At 34.8% G+C, this 16258-nt stretch overlaps 1 protein-coding gene across 4 annotated transcripts in view; it reads right to left on the minus strand.

Moving 5' to 3' along the window:
• SLC41A2 (solute carrier family 41 member 2) overlaps window positions 1–16258 on the minus strand; it is a 132385-nt gene that overhangs the window by 53129 nt on the left and 62998 nt on the right. For all 4 annotated transcript variants that reach the window (XM_067697804.1, XM_067697803.1, XM_067697802.1 and 1 more), the window contains exons 6-7: window positions 12936–13082; window positions 1322–1469 (exon numbers count right to left, since the gene is read on the minus strand). In XM_067697804.1, the coding sequence (XP_067553905.1) occupies window positions 1322–1469; window positions 12936–13082 (295 nt within the window). The remainder of the gene's footprint in view (window positions 1–1321; window positions 1470–12935; window positions 13083–16258) is intronic.

The raw sequence follows: 16258 nt of genomic DNA on the forward strand, positions 1-16258 counted from the left end.
GGTTTTTCTTTTGAGCTGATGAGCTTCCCCAGAAAGGAATTATCTAATTTTTTGCCTGGGGGTAAAAGCCAGAGTGCCAGCATTCTATGAGAAAAGAAAAGGAAGTGGGATGGGTTTTCATTGTTCAGCATGTAGACTTTTCCTTAATTCTTGTTTTTTATACAGTGTTTAATCCACAGCCTCACTGGTGCAGGTGATTCTAAATCCAGAGGCTCTATGATTTACCCTCTCCAGGGTTAATTCTTGTCTTCTATAGAATGGGAGGAGGCAGTCACCTGGGTGGTCAAGCTAGCAAAGGGCTTTTAGGTTCTAATTGCTTCTTTAACTTTCAACCAATCCCCTTCATTTCAGCTTTCAGAAGTTCTTAGTGTCTCTAAATCCTCCACCTTTTGGGGTTTCTGAGGCTCAGTTCAGCTTGCTTCTTATCGGTGTCCCCTTGTCCTGCAGGCAGTTAGGTTTTAGCTTTTTTCATTCTGATAGTTCAGTTAACAACCATAGAACCGATTCCTATCTTACTGATTTTGGTAAATCTTTCACCTACTGTCCTCTCTGCTCCCCTTCTGTTTTTGTGGTTGTATAGCTTTTTTATTCTTTTACTGTCATTTTAATAGCTTCAATAAGGAAGAAGATAAACGTGTCAATCTACCATCTTTAATAGGAAATTCATATTCTTTTCTAGCTTTCTCCTTTCACCAAATGTATAACGAACACCTTTCCACATCAAAGGAATGTTGCAATGCTACTCTTGATGGCTGACTAATATTTCATTTTGTGACTATGCCACAATTTATTCAATCAACATCTGATTGCTAGACATCTAAGGTGTTCTCTCTCTCTTTTTTGTTATTAAACATTCCACTGTGATGAAGATCCTTACAACTTAATCACTTGCATAGATCCATAATTATATCTTTAAGTCCTGTCGGAGTCCTAGAAGTGGCGTAGTCAAATGGTATGTACATTTCTAAGGTTTTCTGATACTTATCCGAGCACTTACTGTTCAAAATAAGTGATGTCCTTGTCAGGTTAAAACTCACACAGACAAAGACAAACACCACTAAATTTTAATCATCAATCTGGTAAGGATTTGGTTGGGGAAAAGTTTGAAACTGGTAGCAAATGAGGTTCCATACATCCACTGATTTCAATAACTCTTGTCACTATATCCCTATTACTTGGGATAATAAAGAACCGACTGTATAAAATGATTGACCTAAGAAATAAAAACAGGCAATTGGTTTGTTTTAATATATACATAGATACATGCATATAGAATAACTGCCCCCCACACGCACACACAAACACACACTTTAATACTAACCTACTTATAACCATAGCTGTTATCACAGGCTCCCAGCCTGAGTGCAGAACCGTCCTTGTGGCTGGATGTTTGGCAGCTATTATAATCCAGATAGGAGTTAGAGCCAAGAAAAAGACACCAACTAATGGAGGAATGTAGTAATAGGTCTCTAAAATTCAAAAAGAGACAACACATTTCAATCTCTCTTATAACCATATAGCAAATGTAAGTATTAAAAGTTTACCAGAAGATATGTTATCAAACACACTCATGCTATATACTTTCTATAAATTTCAAACAAATTGAAAACTATAGATAAGGTAAAAATGTTAAATAATGTAACTGAAAGCTAACACATTAATTCAACATTTATTGAAATAGTTATGTGACCTAGATGTGAACAACAACAGTAATAATAACAAGAGTAACAACAGTAAAAAATCTAACATTACTTGGCTCCTACCATTTTCCAAATATTGTGCTAAATGCTTTATGTTCATTGTCTCACTTAATTGTCCTCACAAGTATGAGGTAGAAACTCATTCCTACCTTATGAAGAAACTGAGGCTTAGGAGCTTAAGAACACCACTAAGGAACAGCAAGAATTGGGAGAAAATGACATCTGTCTGACACTGAAGTTAGTGCTCTTAACTCCAAACTATAAAGTCTAATAGGACATTGTTTTTACCCATCAGGATCTTATAGCACAAGCATTCCATGGAATATTGGCCAATGGATTGATAATAGATATCCTCCTAATTCTGAATAGTGTTCCAATATCCAAAATGAAATTGAAATACTAGGTTTAATAAACAGATTTCTTCACTGCAAAATTACTCAGAACCTTTAATATGCAAAAATATGCAAACCAGAGTTTGGCCAGACTACTTAGTTTCACATCTGATGTTACAACTTACCTTGGACGAGAAATTTAACTTCTAAAAAGAAAAACAAATATCGTATATTAACGCATATATGTGGAACCTAGAAAAATGGTACAGATGAACTGGTTTGCAGGGCAGAAATAGAGACACAGATGTAGAGAACAAACGTATGGACACCAAGAGGGGAAAGTGGTGGGGGCTGGTGGTATGGGATGAATTGGGAGATTGGGATTGACATATATACACTAATATTGTATAAAATAGATAACTAATAAGAACCTCCTGTATAAAAAAATAAATAAAATTTAAAAAGAAGAAATTTAACTTCTATAAATTTAAATTTCCTTATCTATAAAATGATAAAAATTATTATAACTATTTCATGGGGTTATTGTGAGTCTTAAGAGAATTAACACATGTAATTTAACTAGAATAGCACCCAGGCACATAGTTAACATTTACTGAACACTTACTAGCAACATAATCATCATTGCCATTGTTATTAGCATCTTTCTACTTGTGATATACTCAGATAACAGAGTGCCAGGATATTTTTTTATACCTCTCTGTGGTAGATTGCCTTACTTGATCATAATTATTCATTCTCTCCCCATTCTTGTTAATGCTTTCCTATAGAGTTTAGGAAAGCTTATTGACTTTGGGCTTGGCTATTTGTCTAGCTTTGTAGACATGATGTATGCCATCTCTGAGCAAAATCTGAAATGTGCTTTTGGAAATTACTAGAAGATTTATAAATATATGTAGATAGATAGATAGTAAACTGTTTTCAGATACTGACAACTGGTATTGCAGGACTGTGATCCCTGAGAGAGGGGAAAGAAATGAGATAAGCCCTACAATAGCCTGAGCTTTCTGACTAAAGGCACATTCCAGACCACAGCTCAGGAAGGGAGAATTTCAGCAGAGTGAGTCTAAGGCAGCAGGAATTTACAGGGAAGAACACTGGAGAAGAGGAAGCTATTAGAGAGGGAGCTTGCAAACTGAATACCAAGCCATGCATGCATAGGGTGAATTCCACAAGGCTAAGCCAAGACAATTGGGGATTTGTAAACTAAAAAAATTCCCAGAGTGTACAAAGGGCTAGAAGTCATTTGAGATCTAACCCCCTAGATAGGAGCGCCTCTTTGAAAACTGAGAACATTCAGTGGAGACCAAAGAAGGGATACTTCTTAGTAGTAGGGCTAGCCCTATTGTAATGTCTACTCTAGATCTATTCCACAATGCAGGGTACTAGCCACTATATGATCACAGCTAGATCTAGTCCAGTGAAGCTTAAAACCAAGCCCTGTAAGGCTCAAACTAATCCACAAACAGCTGCCTACAAGAAAAAGGTCCATGAAAACTGTAAGATGCTGATGAAAGAAACTGAAGACAACACAAACAGATGGAAAAATATACTGTATTCTTGGATTGGAAGAATCAATACTGTTAAAATGAGCATGCCACCCAAGGCAATCTACAGATTCAACACAATCCCTATCAAATTACCAATAGCATTTTCCACAGAACTAGAACAAAATTTTTTTTAATTTGTATGGAAACAGAAAAGACCCCAAATAGCCAAAGCAATCCTGAGAAAGAAGAACAAAGCTGGAAAAATCACACTCCCTGACTTCAGACTATACTACAAAGCTACAGTAATCAAAGAAGTATGGTTCCAGCACAAAAACAGACGTATAGATCAATGGAACAGAATAGAAAGCCCAGAAATAAAAACATGTACTTATGGTCAATTAATTTACAACAAAGGAGGCAAGAACATACAATAGAGAAGAGACAGTCTCTTCAATAAGTGGTGCTGGGAAAAGTGGACAGCTACATGTAAAAGAATGAAATTTGAACATTCTCTAACACCACATACAAAAACAAACTCAAATGGATTAAAGACCTAAATGTAAGACTGGATACTATAAATCTCCTAGAGGAAAATGTAGGCAGAACACTCTTTGACATAAATTGCAGCAATATTTTTTTGGATCTGTCTCCTAGAGTAATGGAAACAAAAACAAAAATAAACAAATGGGACCTATTAAATTTAAAAGGTTTTGCACAGCAAAGGAAACCATAAACAAAACAAAAAGACAACCCACAGAATGGGGGAAAATATTTGCAAATGATGTGACTGACAAGGGATTAATTTCCAAAATATACAAACAGCTCGTATAGCTTAATATCCAAAAAACAAACAACCCAATCAAAATATAGTTAGAAGACCTAAATAAACATTCCTCCAAAGAAGACATACAAATGGTCAACAGGCACATGAAAAAATGCCCAACATCGCTAATTATTAGAGAAATGCAAATCAAAACTACAATGAGTTATCACCTCACACCAGTCAGAATGGCCATTATTAAAAAGTCTACAAATAATAAATGCTGGAGAGGGTGTGGAGAACCAGGAACCCTCCTACACTGTTGGTGGGAATGTAAATTGGTACAGCCACTATAGAGAACAGTATGGAGGTTCCTTAAAAAACTAAAAATAGAGTTACCACATGATCCAGCAATCCCACTCCTGGGCATATATCCGGAGAAAACCATAATTCGAACAGGTACATGCACCCTCAATGTTCATTGCAGTACTATTTACAATAGCCAAGACATGGAATCAACCTAAATGTCCATCAACAGATGAATGGATAAAGAAGATATGCAATGGAATATTATTCAACCATAAAAAGAATGATATAATGTCATTTGCAGCAACGTGGATGGATCTAGAGATTATTATACTAAGTGAAGTAAGTCAGAGAAAGACAAATATCATACTATATCACTTATATGTGGAATCTAAAAAAATGATACAAATGAACTTATTTACAAAACATAAATAGACTCACAGACACAGGAAACAAACTTATGGTTACCAAAGGGGATGGAGGGGGGAGGGGTGGGGGGATGGAGGGGGAGAGGGGTGGGGGGATGGGGGGAGAGATAAATTAGCAGTTTGGGATTAACATATACACACTATTATATATAAAACAGGCAAACAACAAAGACCTACTGTATAGCACTGGAAACTATACTCAATATCTTGTAATAACCTATAATGGAAAAGAATCTGAAAAAGAGTATATATATATATATGTATGTATGTATGTATATGTATAACAATCACTTTGCTGTACACTTGAAACTAACACAACACTGTAAATTAACTATACTTCAATCTTTTAAAAAAAGCAAAAAGCAGAACAAATACTCTGTAAGGAAAAAACAGTCAAGCACTTAACATTACATTCACAATGTCTAACATCCAATCAAAAATTATTTTTAAGAGTTTGAAATTATATTTGGTTGCATTTATAAACCTAGTTAAATACCAGGAAATATTCTATTTACTTTAGACATTTCACTTATCTCACAAAAGTTTCCTAGTACTTAAAGTAACTTTTCTAAATCTAATAAATTATATGTACAAATATGGTGAGTCTTATGTTTTCATAAATATTCATGCAATGTATATAAATTTGGTAAGATTTCTATTTAACAATCACAAGAATAAATTAATTACATAATCATTACTTTTAAAATGGAATCAGAAGACTGGCATGTTACTGTAATGGGCTAAGTAACAAGTATATTTAAAAATGTGTACTGCCTCTTTACCATAAAATCATTCATACCATAAATTTGATTCTCAAATATTTTTATACTTAGTTCTAAATCTCCCTACGGTTAAAAGTTGCCTACCCATTCTTGAAACAGTTGCATCATCCCAAGACATTTTTGGTAATATCATTTTAGCTGATCGAGCTTTTCTTATTGTCAGACATCTCAGCCAGGACATTCCTGCATTTTTCTCAAGGACTCTAATACACATTTTGTATGGTAGGGAATTCATACCTTAAACACAGAGTTGATCTCACAGTCTTTGTAGCCTACAGCCTTAGATTTAAGTTAAATGTTACTAAATTTTTCTGATGTCTCACAAAATTCTTCAACTGTTATTCACACCCTTCTCTTGGACTGAATTTTATATTTTATCATTTTAACATATTTAAAAATCTCCTCACCTATGATTAAGATGTTTAAATTAAATAGAAACTCAATTTTTTTCAAATCAGGTAGGAACAATTACTATAAATATTAAAATAATACCCAAACAAATTTTACACTCATGGTTTTAGCTGGATTTGCCAACACATCTTCAAAATAATTGTGCTAACAAAATTCATTTAAATATTTCCTTCCATTTAAAGGGACATAACTAGTGCTACATATAGAGTCATTTTCTCCATAGCTTTTTAAAACATGAAGAAACTTTTATTGGATGGATTTCCAGTTCTCTTTGCTAAACCATTAGATAGGGATAAATAACATTCCAATTAGGAAGCATTCTTACCTCCTAAAACAACTAAGGTTACCAACAATCTCTTTATAGACTCAAACAGCAAACTAAAAGCATTAAAACCCACTAAACACAACTGAAAAGAACTATTCTGCTAGGTTGTCTTAGTATTTTCATCTTCAGGTAAAGAGAGGAGCACCATGCCAGGCTTCTAATTTATTCTCAACATCACATCTCTGGAAGGACATCTTAAGTTGAAGAAAACGCTCACCATCCTAACTCCAGAATCATTGCCCTGGATTGTCAAAGAGGGGGAAAAATTTCTCAGGAAAGAAATAAAAAATAATGAGTGGGCAGTTCCTCAAAAAGTTAAAGAGTTATCATATGATCTAGAAATTCCACTCCTAGGTATATACCAATAGAGTTGAAAACATACGTTCACACAAAAACATGTACGACAATGTTCAAAGCAGCATTATTCATAACAGCCAAAAAGTGGGTGCAACCCAAATGTCCAACTAATGGTAAATGGATAAACAAAATGTGATATATCCATACAATGGAATATTAGTCAGCCATATTATTAACCCATACAATGAAATATTATTCAGTACTGCATGGTATTCAGAACTGATTTATGCTAAAGCATGAACCTTGAAAATGTACTAATTGAAGGAAACTGGATATAAAAGGTCACATATTATATGATTCCATTTTTTGAAATGTCTAAAATAGGCAAAGACAGAAACTAGATTAGTGGTTGCCAGTGCTGGGGGGAGGGTGGAATGGGGAGTGACTGCTAAAGTTTCTTTTTGGGGTGATGAAAATGTTCTGGAATGAGATAATAGGTTTCACAATCTTATAACTATGCCAAAACTATGGAATTGTGCACTTTTAAAAGGTGAATTGTATGATGTAATTGAATTATATCTCAATTTTTTAAAATTCCCACAATGAAAAAAAAGGAGGGGGTACTATACTCTTTAAAAATGTCAACGTTATAAAATATAAAGAACATACATATATTCATACAGACAGATGGACAGAATAAAAGATAAAGTAAATGGAGTAAAATGTTAACATTTGGTGAACATGGGTACAGGGTATACAGGGTTTTTTGTACTATTTTATTTTTGCAACTATTCTATAAGTTTAAAATTATCTCCAAATAAAATTTTTTAACATTAAAAAAAAAGAATGGGAAAACCATGGTAAAATCAAAATATCTAAAATGATTTACTGCAAATGTATTCAATTTCCTGCAAATCTAACATGCCCACTCCCACCAAATTAAATCGTATGTTTAATTGTATAGGACCCTCTTACCTTTTCCCTGGCTAAATTCTAATCCAATAGTTAGGTGGAAATTACAAATATACAAAAAGAGAAAGGTGCTAAAATATTCCTCTTTTTAGGATATATTGGTGTTTTATAGATAATTAAAGAATTACTTTTAGAAAACCACTGATGACACAATCAGTGAGGGAAACTGGTTGATTAAAAGCCAACCATGAACTTCTGCATTAATATCAAAACCTAAAAGTGTCTGCCTTCTAAATTAAATGACCCTTTTTAATACATTTAAATGACCCTAGTCAAAATAATATTTTGTATTAATTTCTGGGGATATCATCTTGTGTAATGTGGTAGGATGAATAATGGTCCTCAAAGACATCCACATCCTAATCTCCAGAACCAGGGAATGTTACCTTTTATGGCAAAAAGGGGCTTTGCAGATGTGATTAAGTCAAAGATTTTGAAATAGGGAGATTATCCTGGATTATTTGAGTAAGCCCTAAAGTAATCACAGGTGTGTACTTATAGGCAGGAAGTAGACTACAGAAGACAAAATAATGTGACCACAGAAGCAGAGATCAGTAATGTGGCTGCAAGCCAAGGAACGCTAGCAGCTACCAGAAAATGAAACAAGTTAAGGAACGATTCCCCCTGAAACCTCCAGAAGGAACAAGCCCTGCTGACACCTTCATTTTAGCCCTGAATAACAAACTCATTTTGGACTTTGACCTCCAGAACTGTACGAAAATTAATTACTGTTGTTTTAAGCCACAAGGCTGTGGTAATTTGTTACAGCAGCAGTGGAAACGAATACAAGACTATAGATAAAACTGTAGAATTTTAAGCCTAATTAATGTCTGTGTACCTCGGTACTGATTCCATGATACAGGTAAACTACAGAAAGGTAAGGATTAACACGGCTAAAGTGGTTCAAACTGCTATGATTCCACTTAACTGCGAAACATAACTGCCATCTTTTTGATTCATGGCTTTCACATTTATCTAGATTGTTGGTGGCATTTTGTAACTGCTGTTACATACTTTCATTAATAGCATTCATTATTTTCACCCTAAATTCTTCTGAAATATGTAGCTGCTATGAGTGACATTTTTATATATTAGCTGTTTGTGTGCAAACAAGAAAGCAATGGGCATGGAAAGTTGTAAACACTTTTTAAAATGCCCTTTATAATAACCATCAGAATTTCCTCACTAGACTGACCTTCTAGGAATCACTCTAAACTGAGATCATACGGTGCTACAGAACTCTGTAGAAGAGTGACATGCACGATAATCTTACATTCTACTTACATCACCACATCAAGGCAGTGATACTCTAGAATGTTTTGTAAATATCCCTGTTAGTCTCCACAGGACCCAAGTAACAATCTGAGGCGGACTGTTATTGCTCTTAGAGCTTATTGCTTCTTAGGCCATCTTTTTAAAGTTAACCTTGAGGAATGAGAAATGAATCAACATTTTGCTTCTCAGATCTTGCCTAAAGAGAGAAAAGCTGATAATTTTTCAAATCAGTATATATCATGTACATACAAGAATTACATAGCCATGTAGTTATAAAAAATTGAAAAAGAGTCTTTAAAATCCTCTTAAAATTATGCATACAAGAAAAAGAAAAGGCAACAATCATTGTGTACAGGTATTTCAGTTACTGGCCCAACGTTAGATCCTTATAATAGTTTTAAAAATAACTACATGTTTAAAGATTACCATATGGATGAATAAATGCCTTTATACTTTCTCTACAAGTCATACCTAAGCATATCATAATCTAGAGCTTAGATTACTCTCTAAACTGACTTTCTATTTCCTCTTCTATTTTCTTTTTTTTTTAAGATTTTTTTTTTTGACATGGACCATTTTTTTCTTTAAAGTCTTTATTGAATTTGTTAGAATATTGCTTCTGCTTTATGTTTTGGTTTTTTGGCTGTGAGTCATGTGGGATCTTAGCTCCCCAACCAGAGATTGAACCTGTGTCCCCTGCATTGGAAGTTGAAGTCTTAACCACTGGACTACCAAGGAAGTCCTTCCTCTTCTATTTTCATTTGAAATAGATTTTTTCTAGCCACATGTTGCCATTTTTATTTTTTTATGGTGATACTAATGTCTAAATACTTTCTGCTAAGGCAGTATACTCTATTTTCCTAATACTATGTCCTCATTGAAAGGATCATTTTTTTCATTACAATTTATTATGTTATTGGACAGGTACTGTGGCAAAGTCATTTAGAGGGATAACTCTCCTTCATTTTCCATACATATACCACTTCCTAAATAATTTCTATTCACATTAATTGGATAGCTTTCAAAAGGAATAAAACATTTGGTGAAGTGCTATTTATTTAACATCCACTATGTATATGGCACTATGGAGTCAACAAAACAAATAAATAAAATAAAGACACAGTTTTGTCCTCAAGAGGCTTATACCATCATAAGGGAAGATACTACATTTACTTAAAAAGCTATAATGACTGGCCAAATATAAAGAATGACTTAAGAGAAGTGTCAATAAAGTGCTATAGGAATTCAGAGGAGAAAAAATTACCTAAGATTAGGGAAATATATGAATTTAGTTTTGAAAAATGAGGATTCTGACTGGCCTTCATGGAGGAGGGGAATGACATAAGAAAGAAAAGACAAAAATCACAGGTGGCGTATGAGAATCAGTAAATGGCTGAGTTTGGCTGGAGTACAAGAAAGGCAAGAGGTACAAGAAAGGGAGGAGCAGGCAGGAGCTTGAGAAGGAAGACTCCAGGAGGCCTGAACACCAAGTTAAAACTTTAACCTTGTTCACTAAGCAATAAAGACTTCCTCTCAGGGTGACTACAAAAATAAAGTCAGTAACCGTAAACAAAGCTTTGTTTCTTTTTGTCCTTTTTTGGAGAACTGGAGAGGTGAGAAGGGGGGAATTCCATATTTACTTCAGATATCAGAAATCAGCACGTTTTATCAGGAGTGAAAGAAAGGTAGCACACTGAATGAATGTAGAGTGAGCTTGTACCGAAGCTAACAGAACGCCAGCGGAGCTGTTCAGTCATTTCTGAATATCCAAAGCTCTACGTGAGGAGTTAAGTGAGACTTTTCTCAATGTCCAATTCTTTGAGAGCCACATAATTCATGGCCTCTATTTATAACCAAAGTGTATGGCTGCCATGAAATCCTCTTTTTATCTCTAAAGACAGCTAAGTATTTCCAATATAGTTCAGGAATTGAACACTGACTCCAAGAGCTAGGCATCCCACTCAGCAGGATGAATGGGATCTTGGAATTTAAATATGCCCATGCCTAATCTCTGTGTTCAAAATACCTCCAATAAGAGGCTTCCAACTGCTGGTCCTATGAGGCCCCCTAGTGCTCAAAATGCAAACACTTTATTGTAGAAATCCAAAACTGGCACTTCAGAAACACCTTTAAATTAACTGAGGAATCAATCAGTAGCCCATTAAAAAATATAATTTTAGGGAAACAAATGATACAGACGAAATGTAAAAGACCCTGTTTTAATTAATTCATCTTGAATTACTGTGAGTCAACTTTCAGAAGACAAGTAAAGGCCTAGAAAAGGCTAAGCAATATTTAAAAATAAAATTATTTCACAAAATTATGGTCTCATTACATTTCACTTTTCAAATTTCCTGATCTGGTTAAACTACTGATATATCATCTGTAACACTCAAAATATTGAAAGCTTTAGAGAATAACACATTATGTTAAGTCTTTTATAAGTTTATCACTTGTGTAATTTTTAAAAATAAATTCCTCAGAAGTTGATTTATCTTATGGAATATCGTAATAGTCTGTATCATTATAACAATTGTCATATTTATTATGGTAACATTCTTCAATGGCTTCAACTTGTGGAGACATCCTGGTATTTGGCAGGCAGCTGACATCATGGTAATTTAAGTACCCAAGTCTGCAAATAATACACTTTTCTTTTTTATGGGAACAAGATCTTACATTTGGGCCATTGATCATTTACTGTCTTCCACCTTACTTCAACTAGACACATCTTATCTTCTATATGAGAATTTTCCTTTAACATACATATCAAGTCTTAATGAGTATTGTTTTTATGTCATTAAATAATTTATGGTAATTTTATATACTACATGAAACTTCTCTTGATATCTCCAAAAGTAGTAGAAAATGACTGCCTTTGACAGGTTAAAGCCCTCTCTTTAGTTCAAAAACATTTATCTGAGACTCTTACTTCTACAAACCAAATATACTTTAGATTTATTCTAAAGTATACCATAAATCTGTCTAGAATCCATGAAAATATATGAGGATATGTGATTAAATGTTTGCTTCTGGCTTGGCTTATAAACTCTCTCTCTCTTTCTCTCTGTCTCTCTCGCTCTTTTTTTTTTTTTTTGTATTACTGTGGGTTTCTGTTTTCTTTTAATTTTTTAAAAATTTGGCATCAAAAAAGATGAAACTACAACCAACTTTTAGCACTAAACCTATGCTCACAAATCATATACATCTACATTGACAATAGCCACACAGCATAAATTTGCATTAAAACAATCCATTACATTCTATAAATACCCTATTACTATTATCAGGAATCACATATATAAGATGACTCCAAATTCACACAGCACTCAGGCTCATTTTCATGGTGATTTTTGGTTGTTAGTATTAATTGCCACGTTGGTTTCTGAAAGGTGGAAAAATCACTAAATTTCAAACTCCACCATAACCTTATGTTTTGAGATAACAGTGCAACACACATATCAGAATCCTGTGGGTTGACCCATCAGTGGCTACACATTCAGAGGAAAGGGCAGAATTCATAGACTATGACAGATCTGTGTTCAACCTTCCTACCACCAGTGGGTAACACACATAACCTTTATGATCCTCATTTTTCTCATCTGAAATTAGAAATGATAATCCTTATCTTTTGAGTTTTAAACTCTTTAAGAAGAGAAAAATATGTGAGAACCACAACACATAGTAGGTGTACAACAAGTAACAGTTATTGTTCTAATCAGCCTCAACTACAGTTCTAACACAGATGAAGGCCACCACGGAGTCATGACATTGCTGCAACAATATTTATTTAAAGAGACTTTGAATAATGCATTATAGTTAATTTCAAGTCAACTTACCAAGACAGGAGTACAAACCCTGACTTATCCAAGCTAATATGGCAAGAGTTATAAGGTCGCCAAAACTAGCAGCAATGGGTGTAGCAACATTATCGGGATTTATCCCAGTCTTCTTTGAACCAACGATAACCCCAACCATTATAATTCCTAGAAAAAAATAAAGCTCATTACTTTTTCTGCTATAATTTAAAGAAAATCAATCCCCCGAAATATTGAAATACATAGGCTAGACAAAGAGCGTATCACTTCCGGTTAGACTGCTTAGATAAGCTGACTAAAGCAAACAAAACGTTTTACTTGAATGCTTTGGCAAAATGTCTTTCAACAAATTCCAAGTGGGGATCACAAAAGATCTGAGAAGTTCAATGCTGCATTTAGAGACCTGAAGAGCTACTGTAAAATAACATTAAAGTTCCAAATTTAGTAACATGCATGTCTTAGATGTAATGTATTCATGTGTATCAAAGTCAAAGATTTTATTTTAACCCTCAAATAAAGTATGAAAATGTCAAAGAAAGGTGAGTCATACTTAAGGACTTCCCTGGTGGCACAGCGGTTAAGAATCCACCTGCCAACGCAGGAGACACGGGTGTAAGCCCTGGTCTGGGAAGATCCCACATGCCGCGGAGCAATGAAGCCCATGCACCACAACTACTGAGCCTGAGAGCAACAACTACTGAAGCTCGCGCACCTAGAGCCCATGCTCCGCATCAAGAGAAGCCACCGCAATGAGAAGCCTGCACACGACAACGAAGACCCAATGTAGCCAAAAATAAATAAATTTAAAATAAATAAATAGGTGAGTCATATTTATACACATAGCAATTGGGAAGAAGGCCAACAAAACCAGATTTGTTTACATAGTGGTAGCCAGAAATGCTTGCTTCATTTTATTATTAAAAAGTGTTGAAGTATTAAGAAGAGGGAAGTAATTAAATTTTGAACACTGAAGGCCAGAATACAAGAAGCAGTCTTTGTAAAGGATATTCTTTAAACCCCAAGTTTCTGTCTATGAACCTATAACAACAGAAGATGAAAATGTGACTGTGTACTTATACTTTTAAATCCTTATATTCTTTTTTTTTTTTTTAATTTATTTATTTATGGCTGTGTTGGGTCTTCATTTCTGTGCGAGGGCTTTCTCCTGTTGTGGCAAGCGGGGGCCACTCTTCATCGCGGTGCGCGGGCGTCTCATTATCGCAGCCTCTCTTGTTGCGGAGCACAGGCTCCAGACACGCAGGCTCAGTAGTTGTGGCTCACGGGCCTAATTGCTCCGCGGCATGGGGGATCCTCCCAGACCGGGCTCGAACCCGTGTCCCCTGCATTGGCAGGCAGACTCTCAACCACTGCGCCACCAGGGAAGCCCTCCTTATATTCTTGAATACAGAAATGGGAGAAAAATGATAGCATTACAGCCATACCCGATTATATAGATTTTCTCATGCCAACACATTTAAGAGGATGCAGGGCAGAGAATATTTAAGATTAGTTCATTTATGTGCTAACCATAAATCAATATGGAAGCCTAAATATGGCTATAGACAAAAACCAGAATCTCACTGCATTTTTAGACTGAAAATGACTCTAAATGATTTTATTCTAACATACTCACTTTATAGATAATAAAACTGAGGTCCTAGGAGTAGGTTTAAATTCTTGCATAAGGTCACATAGCTTGTAAGTAACTGTTTTTTCTAATACCCCGTAAAGCCAAATTATTGAAAGTAGAATTTTTGTTCAACATCTCACGTCTTATATTCTGTAGGCTTTTTCAATCTATGCACTTACCTTTCCCATAATATCATTGTAAACAGAAAAAAACAATAGCAGGAAAAAAACTTAAACATATTATACAATAATCAGTCAAGATGTGATCATATAAATTTTTTTTCAAAATCAGTACATTTAAAGATCAATGTGGAAAGTTCTCCTATGAAAGAATTCTGTCTATAACTTTTCAGCGGAAAACAAATATTTTGCCATCATGGACCAGTGGAAAGAGCTGGGAGGCAGGAAATGGGTTTTAATTATGATTTTTCTGTGAACAAGCTGATGAAATTGGACAAGTCACCTTACCTAAGTCAGTTTTCTCACCTACAAAAGGTGGTCAATAGTATCTGCTCTACATATATAAAGGTCAGATTATCATAAAATTAGAACACACATTATTAAAAGTAAGAAGGCTAACAAATATATTTTAAAAATCTGAATTTTTATGGTTTTAAAAATCACAGGCAATACAAATACTTGTTAGTCTGAAAAGTTTTAAACAATTTTTTCTAAATGAAACAATATTAGAGAGAAAACAGAAGCAAATGAGCCTAAAGAAACAGAGTGCTAATGCTTTAACACTTTTTTTTTTTACCAGAAATTAGTTTCCCAATAGCATAACTTCACTATGCTTTCACCAGTGTTAACACCATTCAATTCTAGTAATTCTATTATAAAGACAAGAAACTACCCCTGGTACAATTTAAGTACTAAAATAAAACGCTTGAAAATATTTTGGTAGTCAGGTCTTAATTTTAATAAGAGTTTCTAAATTACCAGAACCTAGCCGAAAAAGTTAGCTTTGTTGTATGATCACCTGACAGTAGAGTGTTCCATTTTTAACCTTGCTGGTGATCTAAAATGAGAAGATGGCAATTATAAAATAAAAATTACCAAGTCTTTATGATTACTGTTCCATAATAAGCTAGTTCTCTAGTGTAAAGTTGATATTAATAAATCAATATAAAGAATGATATCCCAACTAAAAAAATTATAATGTAGTTAAACGTTAAAACCTTCTGGCTCTTTAACATTCTATAGCCAACAATATGCTGTGTTAAGCATATGGTTATACTTGTATTGCCACAGAAACAGTAAAGGAATTTTTTTGAAATCTGAAACTTTAAAAAATTTCAAGAGGGACTGCTTTTTTTAAAAAAAAATATTTATTTATTTATTTTTGGCTGTGTTGGGTCTTCGTTGCTGCACGCGGGCTTTCTCTAGCTGCCGTGAGTGGGGCTACTCTTCGTTGTGGTGCATGGGCTTCTCATTGCGGTGGCTTCTCTTGTTGCGGAGCATGGGCTCTAGGCACACAGTCTTCAGTAGCTGTGGCGCGCGGGCTCTAGAGCGCAGGCTCAGTAGTTGTGGCGCACAGGCTTAGTTGCTCCGCAGCATGTGGGATGTTCCTGGACCAGGGCTCGAACCAGTGTCCCCCGCATTGGCAGGTGGATTCTTAACCACTGCACCACCAGGGAAACCCAGAGGGACTGCTTTTAAAACTCAGAATTCCTGGAATACTTGTTACTCAAATGACAAGCTGGTAAATCCTCTGC

The sequence above is a fragment of the Pseudorca crassidens genome, chromosome 11 (genome assembly GCF_039906515.1).
Source record: "Pseudorca crassidens isolate mPseCra1 chromosome 11, mPseCra1.hap1, whole genome shotgun sequence".
Taxonomy (NCBI): Eukaryota; Metazoa; Chordata; class Mammalia; order Artiodactyla; family Delphinidae; genus Pseudorca; species Pseudorca crassidens.